The sequence below is a fragment of the Lonchura striata genome, chromosome 9 (assembly GCF_046129695.1).
Source record: "Lonchura striata isolate bLonStr1 chromosome 9, bLonStr1.mat, whole genome shotgun sequence".
NCBI lineage: Eukaryota > Metazoa > Chordata > Aves > Passeriformes > Estrildidae > Lonchura > Lonchura striata.
Window position 1 is genome coordinate 25,943,175 of NC_134611.1, and position 20,770 is coordinate 25,963,944.

The window sequence follows — 20,770 nt, forward strand, 5'->3', positions numbered from 1 at the left end:
AGTGATGAAAAGCCATCACTAAAAAGATGAATTTTGCAAAACTAGCTATTGAAACAAGTTGCACACTTTTAGGAAACAAGTCCAGCAGACAGTTAGTTCTGAGGAAAGTCAAAAGGAAAATTCCATTTCTGTTTAGAACCTTACCTTCTAACAAGAAATGTAAGTTGATGGAAAACACAGGCAAACCTATTTTTATGCCAGTGTAATTCAATTCATATAGCACACATGAACTGTATTCAAAGCACGATCCTTTCCTTTCTCCTTCATTTTAAAATAGTCCACAATGCAAACTGCAGTTCTAACGATTGTGGTGTTTGCTCCCTCCCTACATGGAAGCCAAAATGCAGAAGTTACGATGCTGCAACAATAATTTGAACCTCTGTTGTAGCACAGCAAAGCAACACCACAGTCAATGCTGAAAATAAACCACTGCTTAGTGCCTGAAGCATTCGGAGGTCCACAGCACCCAGTTAACCTCAGAGCTCTCTCCCATTGTACACAGGTTGGCATTACCCGCCCAGATTTGCCCTCAGAGAAACACGGCCTGACATACAGCTCTCTCTGAAGTGCTCTCATCCTCAAGTCCTGATTATTCCCCTTCTTCCACCTGTCTTAGGCTCAAAGGACAGCCCTGATGTCCCTCAGCCTGATGACCTTCTAGGGTGTGACATTAAATAAACATGATCCTGTCTGAGGTGAAAGATCAATCTCAAACTAGTTGAAACTGGGCAAAAAGGGAGCTGCTTGTACATGTGCATTAAAAATTTGGGCAGTGCAGCAAGCCAGTGCTTTGTCAGGTAAACAGAACACCCGGCACACTTTCACAGCAGGTTGGCTCCCAGCAAGAGTTATTTGTTTCAAAAGCCATATCCCATGAAATTTCCATCTCCATCCGAGAATGGAATCACAAGAAACTACTTTGAAGAGTCACCACAATGCCAGTACATTGTGGATAAAAGAGCAATTCAGACATTTAATAAAACGGGACATTTTGGTGGTCATAAATCTTCTAGCCAAATGCCTTAAAGAGCTTTGAGGCAGGCAGGCTGTATCACCAGTTCATATTTTCATCCCTTTTACAGAATGACTAAGCAATTTCATAGTGGGAAAACAGAACTCTCCTGGTTCTCTAATGAATTGCTAAAAGAAAAGTTAAATATGCTCCAAATGTTTCCATAATAATGAAATTAAATATAGCTGCCCCGCACTTAAACAGCAAATGCCATTCTGTTTCTTGACAAACAAAACAAAGGATTAACGGAGAAAAAAGTCTGAAGTCAAGGCAGAAGTCATATTACACTGAGTTTGTAAAGATGATGCTTTAAACTCCAGATATAAAAGTGACAGCACTTAAAAGCTGGTCCTACCTAGGTTTAAAAGCCACATTTCAGACAATACTTACAGCAAAGGCACAGGACTATGCTTGGATTTTATAGGAAACCTAAGGATTTCTTGCAAATGAGAGTGAACAGAGGTGATTTACACACAACTAGAGATTCAGATATGACTGCCTACGTATCAATAACCACACCTGGACAAACTTTAGCATTCAGTTCCGATGTTGGTGTATCAGAGGATTTTAAGGTGTGATTTAGTCTGGTTTAGGTCTCACTGAATAGAGAAAAAATAGGAATAAATAAGAAAAAAGACAACACAATGAGTGTTTAAGAAGCTAACTGGAGTAAAGAAATCAAGATGTTTATGAACTTCTCTTGCAGAGAGTTGATAAATTGATCATCCAAACAATTTTGCAGACTCATTATTTAAAAAAAGAAAAGAACTGTGTAACTGTCAAACAAACCCACAACAACATATATCTGAATTTTTCCCTGCACATGCTACAGCCTAGAGTTGTTTTTTGAAAGACAATATTTGGAAGAAAAGCAAAATGAGAATGATGGATTACATTACTTTTAATAGATTCCTTCCTTTCTTTCATGATTTAATAAGAACCTTGATCACATCTTTTTGTTATCATGACTTCATTTACAACTTGCAAAAAATATAAAAAATGGGAAGTTTTTATATTTTACTGTATAGACTTATAAAACAGTGATTCAATGACCAGATACTAGTGGAAAGAAATCTGAACCTCATCAAGAGGAAAGAGATGCAAAAATGATTACACAGAACTTCTGGGTAACACAATAAAGCTCTTGACTACTTCTGACTGTGTTTCTTTGGGAGCTTTTTTAATATGGACAAGCAGGAAGAACAAAGAGGAAAGAGGAGGTCAGGCAGCCACAATAGGAAATTCTGGAAGCACAAGCAAGAGCTCTCACTCTGTGCATACAACAGAAACAAACCACAACAGGCCAGGGCATGCAGGGTCAGCAAGACAGACTGGTGAAGATGGGCAGCAACATCCCAATGTTTTGGAGACTCCTGAATGTAGAAAGGAAATCTGTACCTAAGTCTTGTTTTATATCTTAAAAGCTATATAATTCTAGTAGCAACACAGCATCCTCGAGTTTTGTCTGGTTCTGTTCTTTGATTAATTCAGCTGTCCATCTGTTTAGACCATGGCAAGCTTTCTGCCATTTTTCTTCGCTTTCTATGCAGAACAAAAATAGAACTTCCCACCACATCCTGATTCATTCATTCAGTTTGATATACAGTGTCATCAAATTTGCCTACATTTCAAGAGCAGCAGCTGTCTCTTACTTGTAAAAAGAGAACAAATACCAAAGAAACCCACCCAAACTATTTTTCATCTATCAACTGAACATACCAAAAGCAGCAAGCAGTCAGCCAATAAAGTGACTAAAATAAAAATATTTACCTGGTTTGTTTTCCAACTTTTATTAACAGTTGCTTATATCTCCCCTTACTGGAGTTGCCATACATTTATTTTTTACCCTTTCAGAATTCACAAAAAAAGAGTTTTAAAAAATTAAATCTTCCTCTATTAGACATCTTGGTATACAACAAACTTTATTTCATCAAGAACAAAAGACTATGATACAGTAAAAAAATTAACATGTAAAATAATGGTACTATTAGAAGTACCTACTAGCATCAGAAGGCCAAGTCAGAGTTAAACTATGGTTTTCCCTTTAAAAAAAAAAAAAAAAAAAAAAAAAAAAAAAAAAAGGAAAAAAACCCAGAAAAATGCTGCAGGGTCAGTACAGAACTGAGATAGAAGCATCTTCCCAAACAGAATCATATTTCAGACAAAATCAAAAACAGGACAGTCATTTACAAGAAATTATAAGCCCTATAAAACATGCAAGGAAAATTTTTCATGTTTTCCATTTTCCTATATATTCTTTCATGCTAATAACCAAACTTAGTAAGACTCCTGGTTAAGCTCATATTCCTTAGAAAGCTCTGCACAAAGTCACTTTACATAAACATATTTTTAGCCAACTTTCTTTGCAAGGATTCATTTCAATTTTCCTTATTGAGCAGCCCACCTACAGTCCCTCTGTTCCACCTAACATTTCTGCTGACGCAGAAGAGCAAGGACAGAGTATTCAGAAATAGAGATTACCTACTGAAATCCAATATACTTGCAGAACCACTAATATAAATTTCCAATACTGCATCATTTTTCTTGTCTCTGCTGTTACTGCTGAGTGGGGCTTCTTAAACTACACAACCACACGTTTAAATTCAGCAGTATTTGTTTATATGCATCTCTCTCCAGAAAAAATCTCCTTGGGAAAACTGGTACAGCACGAAGAGGTGAAACTCAAGCTTGAATCATTAATTCTGTTTCCTAATAAAAACCATGACACAGTAAATACAGAGGCTATCAACTTTTTTTAACAATTGTCTCTACAAACAAGGCAGACAAATTTGAAATCTCTATTCTGAGCAAGTTATCCACCTAGTGCAAACACTGACAGTGCAGATTTTTCAAATGCAACTCCCAAGTATTGTTTGCAGGTAATTTCAAACAATAAAAGTATCCAGAACTATTATTCAATAAAAATTTTCCAACTCTCCCTGCTCTTTAAAGGCTCACAGACAATTTTAGACCGAGTGGGCAAAGGTGGAGATGAAATCTCCAAAGCCTATTGGAACAGTCTGTATAAGTTAAATGAAGTTTACTGCCATGTTAACTTTTCATAGCTGACTGACACCATTATTTTCCTGTGTGTACAGCCAGAACTTCCACAACAGCTTCAGGTGTAATGTCTGTGAAGGCAACTGACCACAAGACAAAATGCTGTTGATTGTCTAATTTTTTTAGCAGAAAACCTGCCTACTTATTCTTATTATTCCAGCAGCAGACACACACAACGGCTGACTCACAGCAAAACTAACAAGGCTGCCTGGCAATTACCCAGCCCAATTATCCCACTGATTGCAATCTGGGGGACCAGCCAGCTCTCATTCTGCCAGCACTTGTATGTAACACACACAAGGTAAACTGGTGCTGCTGCTCTCACAGTGGTTGCTTGTGGCTGACAGTGGAGCACTGTCAGACACCCCAGTGACACACATGGATAGAGGAAAAGCTTACCAGAAGCAGCTCTACCACCCTGCCAGGGCTCTGTGCCTTCACTTTTTCTTTTAAGACTTCACAGCTCCATCCACAGAGCAGCTGCTTCCCCTCGGAACACCCCACCCCACATTTCACCTGCTACACAGGTACACAAAGTTGAATAGGATTAACTATTTTTTAATTACAGGAGGTAAAAAATATGAAAAAGAGTAAGTTTTTTAGCAGCTTTAAAAAAGGTTAGTGGCAAAAATTAGCCTGACTGGTTCAAAGCCCCAGGTTCCTCCCTTAGGAAACGGCACATAAAAATAGTTTCACTTTGATCTGTAATTAGCACACTCTGTGTTACACTAGCTATTATATTAAAGGCTTCTTCAAGCTACACTCTATCTTTTGAAGCTTTTTTTCAAAAATGAGTATGGAAAAGAGCTAAGGTAAAGGTGATACAGAAAGTAAAAATAAACCACTGAGGAAAAAAATATTTTGAAGCTTTTAACATATATCAATGATGTAACTTCAGCAAAGTGCCAAACTGTTCTATATTATAAAATATAACCATATGCTCAATAAAAATACTTTGTGTGAGGAGGCTTGGCGTGGGGGTGGTGGTACTGGGGTTTTTTGTTCTTTAAATCTAGCAGTCATGGAAAGAAAAAAAGCACAGAGACACAGATACTGCTGAAAGCCAAAAGAACCAGATTCCGTGTTTTAAAATCTGCAATGATAGATCAAGATAAATCAGTATCATGAAACGAAATAAATTACACAAACATGCACAAAAGACTACTTTAAAAATACTTTCCCCAAAACCATTATGTTAATTATTTGGACATAAATATATGTAAAAGAAAAATCTCAGAATTAGAGCCACCATAATTTCTCCCCCTTGAGAGTGTGTGCATGCAATTTTCAGTTCTGCTTTCTTTATGGTAGAAGACCCTTTACTAATTCATTCATGACACTCAGCTAATGAGCAGTTTGAAAATGTCTCTGGGCTTTGTTTATTGTGCACTATTCATAACCTGTTATTAAATATAAGTTTCAGGGAGGGATACAGTTTCCTAGTATGCATTGTTGGAATATCAAATTAATAAAATATCTTCACAAATAGCCTTAGAAATGATGAGGTAGTAATATCCCCATTTTACAGATTAGAATGTGGGCCAAGAATAGAGATCAAAAGTGTTAATTAATTCTGGCACCAATTTAAGCACCTCCTTCTCAACATACATAGCTTTATGAAACAGTTCATCTTCAAAGCACAGTTTCCACTCAGAATGAAGCTGTGAAAGCTCAATACTTCTACTAATCAAGACCCAGAGTTTTGCCTTGAATGTCAGAAATACAAAATAAGCAATTAGAATTACCCCCAAAAAGCAGTGGTTGAAGTGCTTTATTCAGTATCCCTTAGGAAAAGAACAAGTAAGGATGGTCTTTGGAAAAACCTTGAATTATAGTAATCACAAAACCTTTGTCTTTCAAATTCCTTGCCTAGTAAATGACCACTGCAGCAAAGAAGACAGCACAGCTACAACCATTTCTACACAGAGTAGGTGCACCCTGAACAGAGTCACATCCTATCCTGTTCCCAGCCACTCTGACTGAGCCCATCCAGGCTGTCTCCCTGCAGTTTGTCTGTCTCAAGGATCCTTGCCCCATCTGTCCCATTCTCTGACAACACATCAGCTCCTCTCCAACCTCCCTGTCCCCATGTCCAGTACTGGAAATCCCATTTCACAATTTCCCAATATACTACTCTTATTTTCTTATATTCCTCAGTCTCTACTCCTAGTGGCATAAATTCCCTGTCTGCCTTCTCTCAAACACTGCCAGCCAGCCAGCACAGGTGTGCTTGTCTTCCTTCTTCCCAGTCAGATCCTCTCTCTGTGCCTAAGGATCACTCAGCTACTTGTCCCAGCCTACTCCTCGGTCTCCTTTGTCTTCTGTCTTCTCCATGTTCATCTCATTTTACTCCCTCTCCCGGGCTGTTAGAAAGAATAAACACCCTCGAGACACAGGAAAGCTTCAGCCCATCCAAAGCATCAAGAAAAAGCTGTTTCTGGCAAAGCCACTTCAGTCACCCATCCTACTCCAGCTGGAAGCACTGACAGTCACTCAGGTCGTGTCAGCACCGACAGACGCAGCAGGTTCACACAGCTCTACATGTACAGGAATTCTCCACTTCTGGAATTATGCTCCAGCAATTTCTGTTAAGCACATATGTTAGAGGAATTGAAATTTAGGTAAATTTTCACAGCCATTACTGTAAAAATCCCCTGAGTTTTACATCTGTTTCAAGGCACAAAGGGACTTAGAGTATTTCAGATTCAATGGATGCAAGATATTATAATGAAGCATTGGCATGCAACATTTTAGCAGGAAATTGCTATATTTTGACAAACTGAAAACATTCTCACACAACTAAATATTTGGCAATCCTAGGAGCAAGCAGTTAGTCCTGCTGGACATGTGTGTGCATGGAAGAAAACAGCTTCTGCAACACTGCCATTCAAAATACACAGGAAACACCAATTTTCCCACCAGCTTCCCAAACAGGAACACCAACTATCCCCTGCAATTGCTAAAGTTTTAGATCAATGTTTCAGATAATAAAAAGACAGAAAACCAAAGAATAACCTCCAGTCAATAGCTGAAGGTTTCCCAAAATTTTGGAAAGGGCATATAAAATTGAACACCTGGCCTGCTAAATTCTGACACTGCACTTCCTCCCTACACAGATGCTTCCCTAACTTCATACTCACAAAACTCTTGCAAATATCACAGCAAAAGAAATTTACTGCTATTGCAATTCAACAGTCAAACTATAGCAACCATGTACTATCAATACTTAGCAGAAAATCCTACTTTCTGCAAAAGCATCTCTACACTTCTAGCACAATTCCAGGACAACAATCCACCAGAAAACAGCTGGAAAAAAACCAAGTGACATTTCTCCACTCCCAGCAACACAGCCAGCTTCACTGCAGAGAGAAGGGTAATTATGGGCTCTGAAGCACCCAGGGCAGCTAGCCCTTACACAGGTAAGCTAGCCAACCCCTGAGTGCTGCAAAGTCTCAAACTCCAGAGCTAATATACTTTGGCATGGGAAGCAGGGGCTCCATTCCAGACCATGTGGAGAGAAGAAATTGCCTGATGCAGTTTCATACAGTGAAGCCCAAAATATCCACCACTAGTGAAACATGGAAATTAGAATCTATGAGATTTCAAACAAGTCTGAACAGAGCTCCAGCTCCTGCAAGGAACAATTTAGATCTGCATCGGTTACTTGGGAAGAAGTGACTATTCCTGCATTTGGACTAACCTATAAAAAACAAGTTCAAGAATAAAGATTTCACTGGTCTTAGCTATAGAAACTGGAGATATCAATAGGGATTACATACAGATATTTTAAAATATTTATTATTTTACCTAACTAATTATAGTATGTTTATCTTTTTTTAAAGTTGAAAAAATACACACAAAAAGTGCTGTCTGAGGAGTGGCTGAAGAGCTTAGGTGACATTTTGTAGAATTCAACTTATTTTTCCATCTATCTGGAGAAGGCTGCACGCATATTTTCAACTTTTCAGATGAAAGCTTTTATGCTTGTTTCCAAAACATGATTAAGTTCCTTAAGATCTGTATGACATATTCAGTTTGAAGTCTGAAATATTTTTCAGTGCACTATGTTGCCAGAAGAACTTAAAAACTAAAAATAACTGCAGAAATTAAATAGACTTTGAAGTTTATTGCTGAGTTAAAAAAACCCCAGGATTTTACTGCCTAGATAACATCCCTTCTTGCAAGCCTAGTAATTTTATATTTAACATTAAATCCTACACTAATTATTCTGCACAACAATTCAAGTTCTCTTGTTCCAACATCTTTACAAACTAGCTCTTTTTACTGAATTATTATAATGTATTTTCTTCATTTGATTAATAGATTCTTCTTTTTTTGTGGCAATTTCTTTATCCAATATATCAACTGCAGCTTGAAAACAAGAAAACAAACTAAAAACCCCACAGAAAATTTTCACTTTGTCACTGTGGCAGAGGAGAAGCATGACTAACAAGAACAGGGATCAAGCCTCAAACTTGCCTTACAACATATTATTGTATTGCAGAAGGAGGTTGTATTATGAGGTAACACCAGTTCTCATGAACTACCCTGAACCTTGGCAGCCATGTCCTGTCACATGTTCTGCAGAGGAGACCACAGACAAACAACAGACCATGAGCAACTGGGACTTAGCACAATAGTTAACAGTGATTTACTTGTAGTATCTTTGAGGTAGTAGTATCCAGCAATCTAATTCACTGGCAGAAAAATCAAGAGTTTTTCCTTCTTTTACCATGCCTACAGAGGGGATATGCAGTGCTAAGGTACTGCAGTGCAAAACCAGCTGAGAGTCAAAACACAAACATTTCCCCTTCACTGATGTTTCCCTCTCAGTTTTGCTGATATGCCAATATGCCACTTTTAAGAATTCTAACAGGCCATTAGAAGTTGTACAGTAAGAAATCCTCAGTTTTGAACTCTCTTGCTTTTGGAGAATGGAGGCTATATTGAAACATCTCCCTGTGACAGAGATCATTAAAAAAATAATTAAGGTAAAGTGGATTAAATCTGTGTATGTACATACATAAACACAGCTGCAGAGAACACGAAATACCTCTGCTTTCATTATGTGATATGTAAATGCCAATGCACAGCTGCTTTTTTTGGACATACAGCAGATTCTATGAATTCTATTAGAATACATCTGAATGCACCAAGTGATTTTCCTCAGTTGTCTACTCAATGGGGACAAAGAGAGCATTATCTGCAGGTGACAAGAGGGACTATATGAAAGCTGGGGCAGTAAGGATGTCGTTCATTAAGGGAAGAACTAAAGAATTCATTACGGTGCACTGTGAGGCATGGCAGCCTTGTAAGTATTCTCTGATGTGCCAATAATGTCATAACAAATACCTAAGTAAACTAATTAAGTAGTTTTCCCTCACATTAACATTGGTTTTAGCGTCATTCAAGCTGTGGTCATTTACAATTTCAGAAACATCCCTGATCCCCTCTACAAGTCACCACAAGCCTGGTACCCAAACACTGTTCTAAGGGCGTCTCAACATTCTCCAACAACTTAGAGCAACATTCTAGCAAGAACACTGGAAACCAAAGCAGTTTATTTGTCTTGATAACACAACATAGTTATTTACATTAATAGTGTGACAGGCAGCCACTCTTCTAGGAAGAGTCTATACTTCCACATATCACTTATTTTTCAGGCAATTTTTAAAATACATTTTTAAGACTGGTGAGCCCCACATTTAAACTCATATTGTCAAAGTAATCTACCAAATCATTTCCTCCACCAGCAGCATGAAGACTGCGCATTGTGACACCTCATACATATTTAATAATAGCCTGATAGGCTGTCATTAACATCAAACAGCAATCTAAGTTTGCTACATTAAACATGATCCCTGTGTTAAGAGGACAATCACAAAGTGCCTCCAAGATCGAGCCTGTAAGAAATACCCACCGACTTGAACAAGGTGTAATGAGGCCAACTGCACTGAAAAAGCCACACATTGGATTTAAAATTAAATAATAAAAAAAAGCAATAGAAAAAAGAAAAAGCTTCAGTGGGTCATAAGACCAGACATGCCATAAGGCAATCTGTCACAGAGTACTCATATTAGTAACTGTTGTGTCAAAACTGAACATTCAAAAGAAAAGACAAACCTTCCTTTATGTTTTATGAAATGTAAGCCCACAGAATTAATAATTCATGAGATGAAAAAAATATCACATTTGGCTATAAATATTAACAGACGCTGTCAACCTGCTTAGAACTAAATTTTGACTATCCTACCTCACAATTATCAATTTAGAAAGGAATAATCTTCAAAAGCTCAAAAAAAAAAAAATCAGCATGAAAGTCATTAATGAAGAAATTAACATTCTCTATTCATGTAGGTCCCAAGCAAAACAGCCCAACTGTGTTCTGTGCCTGGTGCTGCTGAGTGAACACTAATTGACTGGCATTGTTTGTGCCCAAAGTGGTGTTGTGCTGTGTTGACAGCAATAATGATGGTGTGCACACAAGGAAAAATGCTAAAAGGACATACTAGACCCAAGACACAGTGGAAAAAGGGAAGGGAACAAGAGGAAGTAGTTGTCAAATAACAAAGAAACATTTAAAAAGGCACTTAAAACTTCATCTAAGTTTTAGAATACAGAATTTTAAACAACAGCTCTTGGATAAATTTTTCTGATTAGCTAAACAGGCATTTAAATATTACAAAAAAACCCCGACAATTAACCCATAATGCAAAACCACATATTAGTAAACTCGCTTCATGTGACCTCAAAGAAATATGAAATATATTTTTAGCAGTTCAAGATCAAGAAGACCCTTCTGCTGTATGGCTGCAGTTCTCTGCTTTTACTGCTATTAGTGACAATAGGATACTGGAACACAAAACACAATTATGCCAAAACATCCAGAATGCCATTAAAATGGATTGTTCTAAATGGTGACAGTGCTTTTCGTTACAGGTTTTTTTTCCTTCTCCACAGTGCTGATATAACTTCAGTCTACTGGCCCCATCTGCACTTACATTCTGAGCAAAGTGTTAAAAATACTTACATAAGTATCAATATTGGCATACACTAAAACAAGATCAGACTAAACACCTTACTTTTTTTTACAGATCCTGACATTTTCACTGCATTTCACCCAGTGACAATCACACAGAATGAAAAGCTGAAGTTGAACATTACAAGCTCTTTATTTTTTTAAAAAAAGGTAATCCCTACCTTTATCATTCTAGAGAGATCTCCAGCATCTGCTAATTCCAACACTATGTTCAGTTCATTGTCTTCAATGAATGAGGCGTAATATTTGATTACATTTGGATGATTCAGTTGCTAGGAAAGCAAAATAGTAATTTACATTTTAGTGTAGAGCATGCCACATGTTTTAAGACTAACAAACATTCTTATTTAGGCAAACAAAACAACCTCTAAAATCCATTTCAATATGATACAAATTAGAAGTATATGCCGATAAGAAGCATTTACAAATCCTTTGCAAGAACACAATGGCATTTTAGGATACACTGACTGACAGGATGGTGACTGACACTGCAGTTTTAGAGGAATTTTGCTTCAATGTAGATGTCCAATAGCATGATTTTCCGGAACAGCGAAGTCAATTTCTGAAGTAAATAGCAAAATCAGTTTTTGAAGTTAGGATTTTACAGCACAAAGGACAATATTTTAATTTTGGCAGAAACTTTTACTAGAAGTGTTACTCATTATTCTATCAGATTTACTTCTCAGTATTCACTTCTAAAGTAATAAAGATCACAAAATTCTTCAAAATGAGGCTTTTAAAAACGCTACACAAAAAACAGTGGACACCTCAATTATGTCTATGAAAAACATAAAACATTTTTTGATGATGGCTGCATGTTTTCTAAATAAATCTTTTACCTTAAGAAGATCTATTTCTTTGATGCAGTCAGCACGGGCTTTGGCATCCATTAAATCAAATATCTATGCACAAGAGATAAAACATTTTTATTAAGTGATAAAAATATAGTAAACTGAGTAATTATTATCATTATTTCATAGCATCCATAAAGCAATCTGGATTATGCATTTCATGGCAAGATGTAATATTACAGTAAGAAATATTTCTAATGCTCTGATGCACTGATTTAGTGCTGTGGCTATTCTTTTAGCCCCCTCATAGGAAAAAAATTGTACATTTTAAGTACAAGCTTTCCAATGACTTAAATGCCACCTCTGCATATCAGTTCCAACACACAGCAGTAATTTAGCACACCTTATACATGGTTCAAATTTCAGGTTCCTATTCCATTCTGCCAAACCTTTTTCACAAACTAATTCCTTAATACTGAGCATACCTTTTTTCCCCTTAGTCTTGCTACAGTCTTCCACTTCAATTCTAAATAATCCATATTATTTTACTCTCAGGATCAAAACTTCATTATCACCTCCAACTCCTTCTCTCCCATTTCCTTCCCTTCAGCCAGCAAAGTGACTTGGGTTATGCTATTTGTTTATTAGAGCCCTTTTCTCTAAGCCCTCATCAGTCACCTTGATTTTTACAGGCTTTTACAGTTAGACATCTCTGCTCTTAATTTTTTCCCCCACTTCATAATTACTCCAAATTATTTTGTAATGTATCTCATTTTCTCTTCTACACTTAGCCTGGAGAATTAGAATTACTCTTCACTAATTTCAATTTTTGTTTGAAGTACTTGTTTCTGCCATTAGAGTCTTTGTCCAAATTCTACACATCTATATTTAATGTAATGTCTGTTTTCACTCCCTTTTTTACCACCTCTGGGTTTTCACTTTACTTGCTGAAATGTGCACCTCCATACACTATTTCCCTTAAAAATTACCAAAATGCTGCTTCCTCTAAGAATCCTTCCTCTCTCATTTGTGATTAATTTCTGAATTTAACAAACAAGTTTAACAAAACAAAAAAAAAAATCTCCAACTTCTTTGTGGTCTGCATATTATATTTTACTACCCAGAAGAATAAGAGACACCCTCAGCTTTATTCATTGCCACAACATTTACAAAATTACCTTTTCCAGTTAGAACTTCTCGTGCACATCATGTTTCTAGACAGACAATCACCAAGAAAAGATGCATTATGTCCTGTGAAGATCACAGGTATCTGGTTCCATAAGCTCAAAATAACCAAAAGCTCAACAGCTGACAATTTGTATTTTATATCTTGCCACTAAGTCCAGAAAGAAAAATATGGATTAACAGCAGTGTCAGTACTGAATGTCTGCAAAGAGGTCATCTCAAACCAGCTGCCTAACTGTTCACACCCGTCACACCTTCCTTCCCTCTCCCCAGAGAGGTTCAGACACATCAGGGAGGCTGCATATGATTTGCTGAACCTCACCTTTATTTTCTACACCACTCTGCACAGTGAGTTTGTCATTCCTTTAATCAACTGAAAGGAAAAGTCTGGAAACCTCATGTATGGAGCACAGGCCTCCCAGGGCACACATGTGCTCTTGACTAACCACTACTTCTCTTCACACCTCCCCATCTTCTATCCTCAGAGCTGGCATCAGAAAGAAGAGCCTGTAGTGGATACCAGACTCACTTTTTCAAGAAGGAAAAGAAAGAATAATAATAAAAAAAACCAAACAAACAAAAAAAAAACAGACTTGCAGATAGTAAAAAAAGGGGTAGAAGAGAAGAGAGAAGAAAAAGAAAACATAACTACTGAACAAGAAAGAAACTGAATAAACCACCACACAATTACTTGTATACTAATGCCAGGATGATGGGAAAGAAACAGAGTTAAAAGCAGTTATTTAAGCAACTTAAGTCACAAGAAAGGAATTCTAACATTAAGAAATAAAGCAATTTCAGATGTAATAGAACAAAAGAGTATTATACGTGAAATTACAGGTACAAGTACTAACAGATAAGTAACACTGATGAAAACAGACAAGAGCTTATGAGTTCAAGTTGAAAACTTAGTGAAGGAGATGAAATAGCCTGCATCTGGTATAGATCTGCACTTAGAATTATTGAAGAGCAAGGCTTTTTCATTCAAACAACAGATTAAAGTCCTAGGGTTTGCTACAGTCATAAGGGAGTCTAATGATTTTCCTGGGAAACATTTTAGAAAACCCTAAATATTACAGGTAGCACATTAATTGAGGTAATACTGAGAAGGCATGAAATCAAATATTTTTCCTTATAACCTGAGAGACCAAAAAATGGAAAATATGTATACAGCATCTCCCAAAACAACCAGTAAACTGTACCAGGAAGCAAAGGAAAAAAGGGAACAGGTATAGAGGAGCATCTTGAGGCTTCAATTTTCACCACGTTCTAGACAACAGTGAGATAAGATCATTCCTTATAAATCATAGAGAGATTCTACTCAACCACCCTGGAAAACCAAATCAAAACTGGGGACAGAATTCCAGACTAAAAACTGTACACAAACCATCTCCTTGTAAGATTTGGAAAATGACCAGAAACACAGTTTCAAGATTCAAACCAATGAGCTTCATTGTGTGACAAATCAGGCCATCTTGCACCTGCTCATGTGTTCTAATATACCAAGAGGCACACTGATTTACCTGTTCCAGGAACAATTCCCTATGCACCTAAACAAGCAGGTTTTTCAAGAAGTTTTTTTACAAGCTATACCTCTGCTAGGGACATAAATCAGTACCTCACATAAAGCAATAACAGAGCAAAAAAATAAAACCTTAGACACAGGCCTATAAAAATATCTAGAATCAAGACATAGGAAAGAAAGAAAGACAATTTTGTCTGTGTATTCTGGATAGTATTCCCAATATTTCTAATTTGTTATTAAGCAGCATGGAATACACTAGACCAAGCAGCTGCTCTCCCCAAAGGACAGACTAAAGTTTTATAAACATGACTCCCTCTACTTGTGTTGCACTTCATAAGCATCTTTGCAAATTTGTCACAGCTTCAGCTAAACCGAATATTTCAAGAATTACCTAAATTAAATATAGCAAGGCAGTAAAAATGAGTCTTATCTGATCCATACAACTACAAATACAGATAATCTTAAGATTTACAGTTTAGCATTAGGTTCAGATTTTGATCCAGATCTAACCTCAAAAGACTATAAATAGCATTTCCCAGAAATCCAGAATTTCAGTTTCACAGACATTAATTTCAAAAAAAAAAAAAAAAACCTAAAAAAAGGTGAAAATATTCAATCCATGGCCTCTGAAGAGCCTCTGAATCACACCAGATACAAAAAGCTTTCAGAGATTTTCTCTCTGAATAGATGATCTTTTATTTTGCCAGATTGCTGCAGTTCAGACCAGAGGATGCCAGTGTAACAAGCCATGTCAGCTCACACAAGAAGGTTACTGTAAACACAAGGAAAAAACCTCCTTTCTTCCTCATCAGCAGATGACTCAACACTGAAGGATGTCTTACCCTGAGAAATGGAAGAAGACCTGAAGAACATCCTTTCAAGTGCATGTCAGAGCTGCACAGGGCACCTGGCAGCACTCTGAAGGTCTGCTCAGCAGAAGAGGCTTGCTGCAGACTGGCCACCAGTGTAACACTGTGGAGGCTGTACTCCCATCACGACTGGAACAGTTTATAGCTTTGCAGGAGGATTAATTCCACCTTCAGCTCCTATGAGTCAGCAAGCCCAGCAGAAAGGTCAGCCTGTGCTCCAGCATGAGCACTGCACACAGATCTCTCACAGCACACGACCTCCACTCACAGACAGCACCCCCACGGCCATCAGCAGGCCACAGGTCTCATCCAGCCCAGACACACACTGCCTAAGGACTTGCAACCTTTTGTCCAGCCTTCTCTGGGACTGCACTCGTTTTCTGAGCTTGGTTTTAGCTGCAGCAGCACATGCCTTGCAGCTGAGTGACTTCACTGTAACCAAGTCATTGCAGTCAAATGACTTGTGTCTAACCCAGTTTTATATCCAGCTGAGCTTTGCAACTGCACGGCCTGAAGGAAACCATGGCAGATACAACAAAAGTCTAAAAAAACTTTGGATTTTTGGATAGGCTTGAACAATAAGCTTTTGGATCAACACAAACTGACTGCTTGAAATCACACAGCAAAGTCTCACACAAAGATACTACCAGTATTCTCCCAGCAGCGCTCAGGTCCCTGGTGATGCTCTCTCCACACATCCATTATTAGAAACTAGCAGTAATTAGCCAACAAGTGTTATCACCACTGTAACTGGCTAACAATAATAACTGCTGTATTTAGATTAGACTGCTAGAGTATTCATCAGACTAACAATAACCCAAATTCTTGACTCCCACTTATGAGGTCAGGATCACAGGGTAATTCAGTTTGGAGGTAAGTTTCTCCAGTCAGCACCAATTCCACTCAGCACAAACTGCACAGTGCAATATATTCTTACTTAAACTTTTAATTCTTTTCCCCCAATTTCTATTTTCAAGGACTATAATAAGATCAACACTTCTAAAAATGAAGTATGATAGTATTAAAAAAATCTAATAAGCAGCAAATATTTTTATGATGTGACAGTTTTCATAAAGAGTATAATCAAAAATTCTAATTGTGGTAAGCTTTTTACCTTAGGTAGCAATTACTGTGAAACTCCTTAAAACAATTAGGCAAATACAGCTGAAGATATTTAAAGGAGCATTTTAAAAACTCTCAGCAGGTTTTTTCCCACCTTGCAAGCACAGAGTGAAATAAACATTTTTAGCTCTCAGTTTTTTATCTCATCCTGCAATGATCTGTATACAAAGGGAGAGTAGAAGGACAAAAACATATTGATAGTTATTACACTTCTGTGTGCTATGCAACTAAGGGATCTCTGGTAACTTTGCCCTCAATCTCTTCTGTAGTACCTTCGTGTGAGCATAGATTATAGCCTTTTTCTTTCAGCATTCCAGAAATGTCAGTTGTAAGTACTGTCAAGAGATACTGGTATTTTTAGAATACTTTCTAAGCTGTTATAAGCTTCAGAGCAGGAATTGCTCCTATGCAGATGTGTAAACTAATAAAAGGAGTTGCAATACTTGAGTTTAACTTCCTGAGTGAAGTTCTTATATACACGTCCCCAGAAAGCCACAGGCATAGGAAGAAGGTTTAGAAACCTGATGGAGAACATCAAGGCCTAGCTTCTAAGTCCAGACTGTATCTGATCAATTACCAGCTGCCAACCAAAACCATCATCTGAAGTGAAGAGCCAAGTTGGGAATCTACCTGATTTCACTTGCTCAAGACCATCACTTTTCCAGATTTTCCTTTTTGGCACTGAAAACAGTAAGTTTAAATGATAAACCTGTCTGTTCTGTTTGAAATTCCGTATACAATAAAAATTGCAAAAAGCATTTCCAAACCAAATCACAAGCATAACTGCTGTAACATAAACCTCCAGAGAAGTAAGCAAAATAAAGACCCAAATGCACAGATATATTAAGAGATACAATACTGAACAGCAACAAGCATTAGAGTATTTTGCCACCACAGCACTGCTGTGCTGAGACAATAGTGCTTCATAAAGTGTGAAATTACAAGTGCTTTTCTAAGATTAATTAACTGTAATTCAGGACTGAAGTAGCAACCCACTGACAATGTACAATGAATAATGAATGTACGGCCTAGATAAAAGGATTCATTGTCTGAATCTCTAACATGGGGCCTCCAATTTTGGAATGAAAGGAAAAAAAGGATGGAACAATGTAAGGCAGAAATGCAATTAATCTGAAATTTTGTTGAAATATGCAGCTTTACATACTTGAAATTTTGAGTAGCTAAGGTTTCCTTAAAAAATAGCTCCTGAAGTGAACTCATCCACCCTTACAGGCACTAACTTAGATATTTACCACTCTTTTGCCATTTAATGATGATTTGTTACCAGCAAATGCTTACTGTGACCTTGGAAGGGACTCCTGCAGTGGTCCTTGCTCAGAAACTGCACTGTACCCCAGGTGTTCTGCTGCAGGAGTTACCCAGAGCTGCAGTAGCAGAGAGGCACTGCTACCTCCTCAGGCATCATTTGCAGCATAGTTTGGATTTGAGACTTACCACCTGTTAAGAAACTTACCTAGAAGCTTTTCAATTTATACTGCTATGGTCACAGTTTACTTGGGGCTGATCTCTTCTGATGCTTCTTTAACTCAAAATATAGTTTAGACTTTTGTAAAAGTTGAGTAGTGAAGATATATTTTATTTCTGTTTTTATTTAGGTAATATTTTAACAGCATCTCAGAAGCATACTTTCATGCTGGTAAAGGAGATTATTTAATTATTACTTTCCTAATTACAAAAAAAACAAATCAAACATGGGAGGATGAAGCACAAAGGGTACAACAGGAAGAAAAGACCCAACATACCATTTTGTGAACTCTGCTATTTAAGTTACTACTAAAAAATCTTAAACAGTTCTCACTGTGCTACATACTCTAATAAAAACCAAATCAAGAATACTATTTATTTCTGTCATCTGGACTCAGCAGCAAGTACAAATTCAGAAAGAGTGGTTTCTGTCACCATCTGCTTGTCCTTTCTCCCACAGCATCTTACTGCTACTTGTTTCTGCTCACATTTTATTCCACAAACATACATTTTGTACCATTAAAATAACATTTATCAATATTGTACATATCTCAGCCAAATAAAATTTTATTAGGGAAAAATAAACATTCTTGTTGGAAAGCTTTGTAAGAACACAAAACTGAAAATCCTTTTGGAAATAATAACAGCCTGAGATCCTGCAACTCCAAGAGAGGATAACTGAATTATTCTAAGCCCCATAAGCCCTTGACAGCAGAGACACACATGGGGTACCATTACCAAAGACACCTAAAGTAAACAGGTACACACCTAACCAGCCAGGAAAATGCAATGGGGAGGAGATGGCACAAACATGATTTGCAAGATTGGAGAGGAAGGAGGGAATGTAAGATGTGAGAAGATGCGAGATGAGAATGGGCAGATAATGGAAAAGTAGAAGTGCAGATCTCAGTTATGTTACTTAACACATTGTAGATCATTTAAAGACACTGTCTTAATGTAGGGAGTGAAATCCACACACAGGTGTAAAATAGAGAGAATAAAGCCCCTCTCTCATAACTGAAAGAAGCATTTCTCCTGTTTTGTCCATGCTGAGCTTCCATTAAGAAGGCATGAAAAAAACAGGAGTATTTTAATTTGAATAAAGCCAAACATGACCGAAATCAAAAGGAAGAAGCACCTCTATAGAGCAGACTCATTTTTCAGCTCCTCTGAAAAGCAATTATTTCTCAACAAAAGACATCTATGAAAATAAATTTTTATAGTGAAATTAACTATTGTGACTATATTTACCAAAAGAGAGATCACAGGAGCACAGTAACAATTTAGATGGTCTTCTGTCCAAAAGTCCAAAAAGAACACCTTTAGATATGGACTATGAAAGCTGGAATGGCTGTGCCAAACACCCTGTACTGACACAAGCCTTCTGAGCTGTGATTACATGCTTAGGAATTTTTTCCCCTTCCAGGTTAAGCAAATCTCACTTCCCATTCAGACAATCTCCTACACACATCCAGCCCCTGGATGTGACTTTACACAGAACACAGCCCCTCCTCATGCGCCCTAGGTAATAACTTCTACTGGAAAATCAACAACCTACATTGGACACTTAAAGACAATTGGACCCCTGTCATGATAAAGCCATTTGGGAAAGGCACAACTTTCTAACACTATTTCCTACCAACAACCCAGTATATTCTTAGAAACTTATTAAAAGATTAAACAAAAATTAAGTAAGAAAGCTTTTATGCTGTAGAAACCATCACCTGCATATGAACAGCATGATGTCATCTTCAGACATTGGAAAAAATCTTCTGTCAAATTGGGAAGTCTGCTGTGAGTGACTTCTGAAATGCTGTTAGGAGTACACAGGCTAAAATGCCTCTATTCTTAATGCAAGCACTGTTATAAAAATTTCATGGTTGGACTTTTATGACTTTCTTCAAGTACCCAGGCATTCCACATCCACCTTAATTGACATGCATTTCAAGTCACATTTGACCTTTTTGGTTTCTCACACGCTGAAAATGAAGGAAGAATTAGCCTAATGTTTTAAGACTGTTGATCAAAGTTCTTAGAATATATTTCAGCTTTTGAAGTAGTATATATCTGGCAGTTTTCCCAGAAGGGGGAACCAAGTCTCCTTTTTTATGACTGCCAGGACTAGCCATGCCTCCTGGTGCTGCAGCACACAGGAAATCATAGAAATGGATCAACAAGTCAAGATATGACAGAGAAATGTACAGTGCATGCATTTAGCTCAACAAAACCAAAACTATTAAAATGCAGAAACTCTAGAAAACAATCTACAGAATATTACACATATTATCTTGCAGTCTATAAAAGTAAAAATACCCTTTCAGATCTGATGGCAGGATTCCTTCAAGTATTACACTAAACTTATCACAAGATCAAAAGTGAAATGCCAATTTCAGTTTTGACTTCAAAATTAAACACATTGTCAGAGATCCTTCATAGTAAATCCAGAGGGCAATGGTCTTACAACTAACATCTCTGAGCAGCTCCAAACAAAAAGAGAATGAAAATGAGACTGGATGGAGGCATAGCTCGAGCTGTCTTTTGCCTGTGTGACAGTGGAATGTTTCAGTCTGAAAAGCTGTTTCCATTTAAACTGCTGCTTTTGATTTAAACATTTTAAAATTTGCTAATTGCTAAGACAAAGTATCTGAACAAATAATTAGTTCATTTCTTATGTTAAAATTT

The 20,770-nt window shown here is 37.2% G+C and overlaps 1 protein-coding gene across 1 annotated transcript in view; it reads right to left on the minus strand.

Moving 5' to 3' along the window:
• NEK7 (NIMA related kinase 7) overlaps positions 1-20,770 on the minus strand; it is a 68,536-nt gene that overhangs the window by 29,774 nt on the left and 17,992 nt on the right. The window contains exons 4-5 of the mRNA XM_021547419.2: positions 11,951-12,013; positions 11,273-11,383 (exon numbers count right to left, since the gene is read on the minus strand). Coding sequence (XP_021403094.1) covers positions 11,273-11,383; positions 11,951-12,013 — 174 coding nt within the window. The remainder of the gene's footprint in view (positions 1-11,272; positions 11,384-11,950; positions 12,014-20,770) is intronic.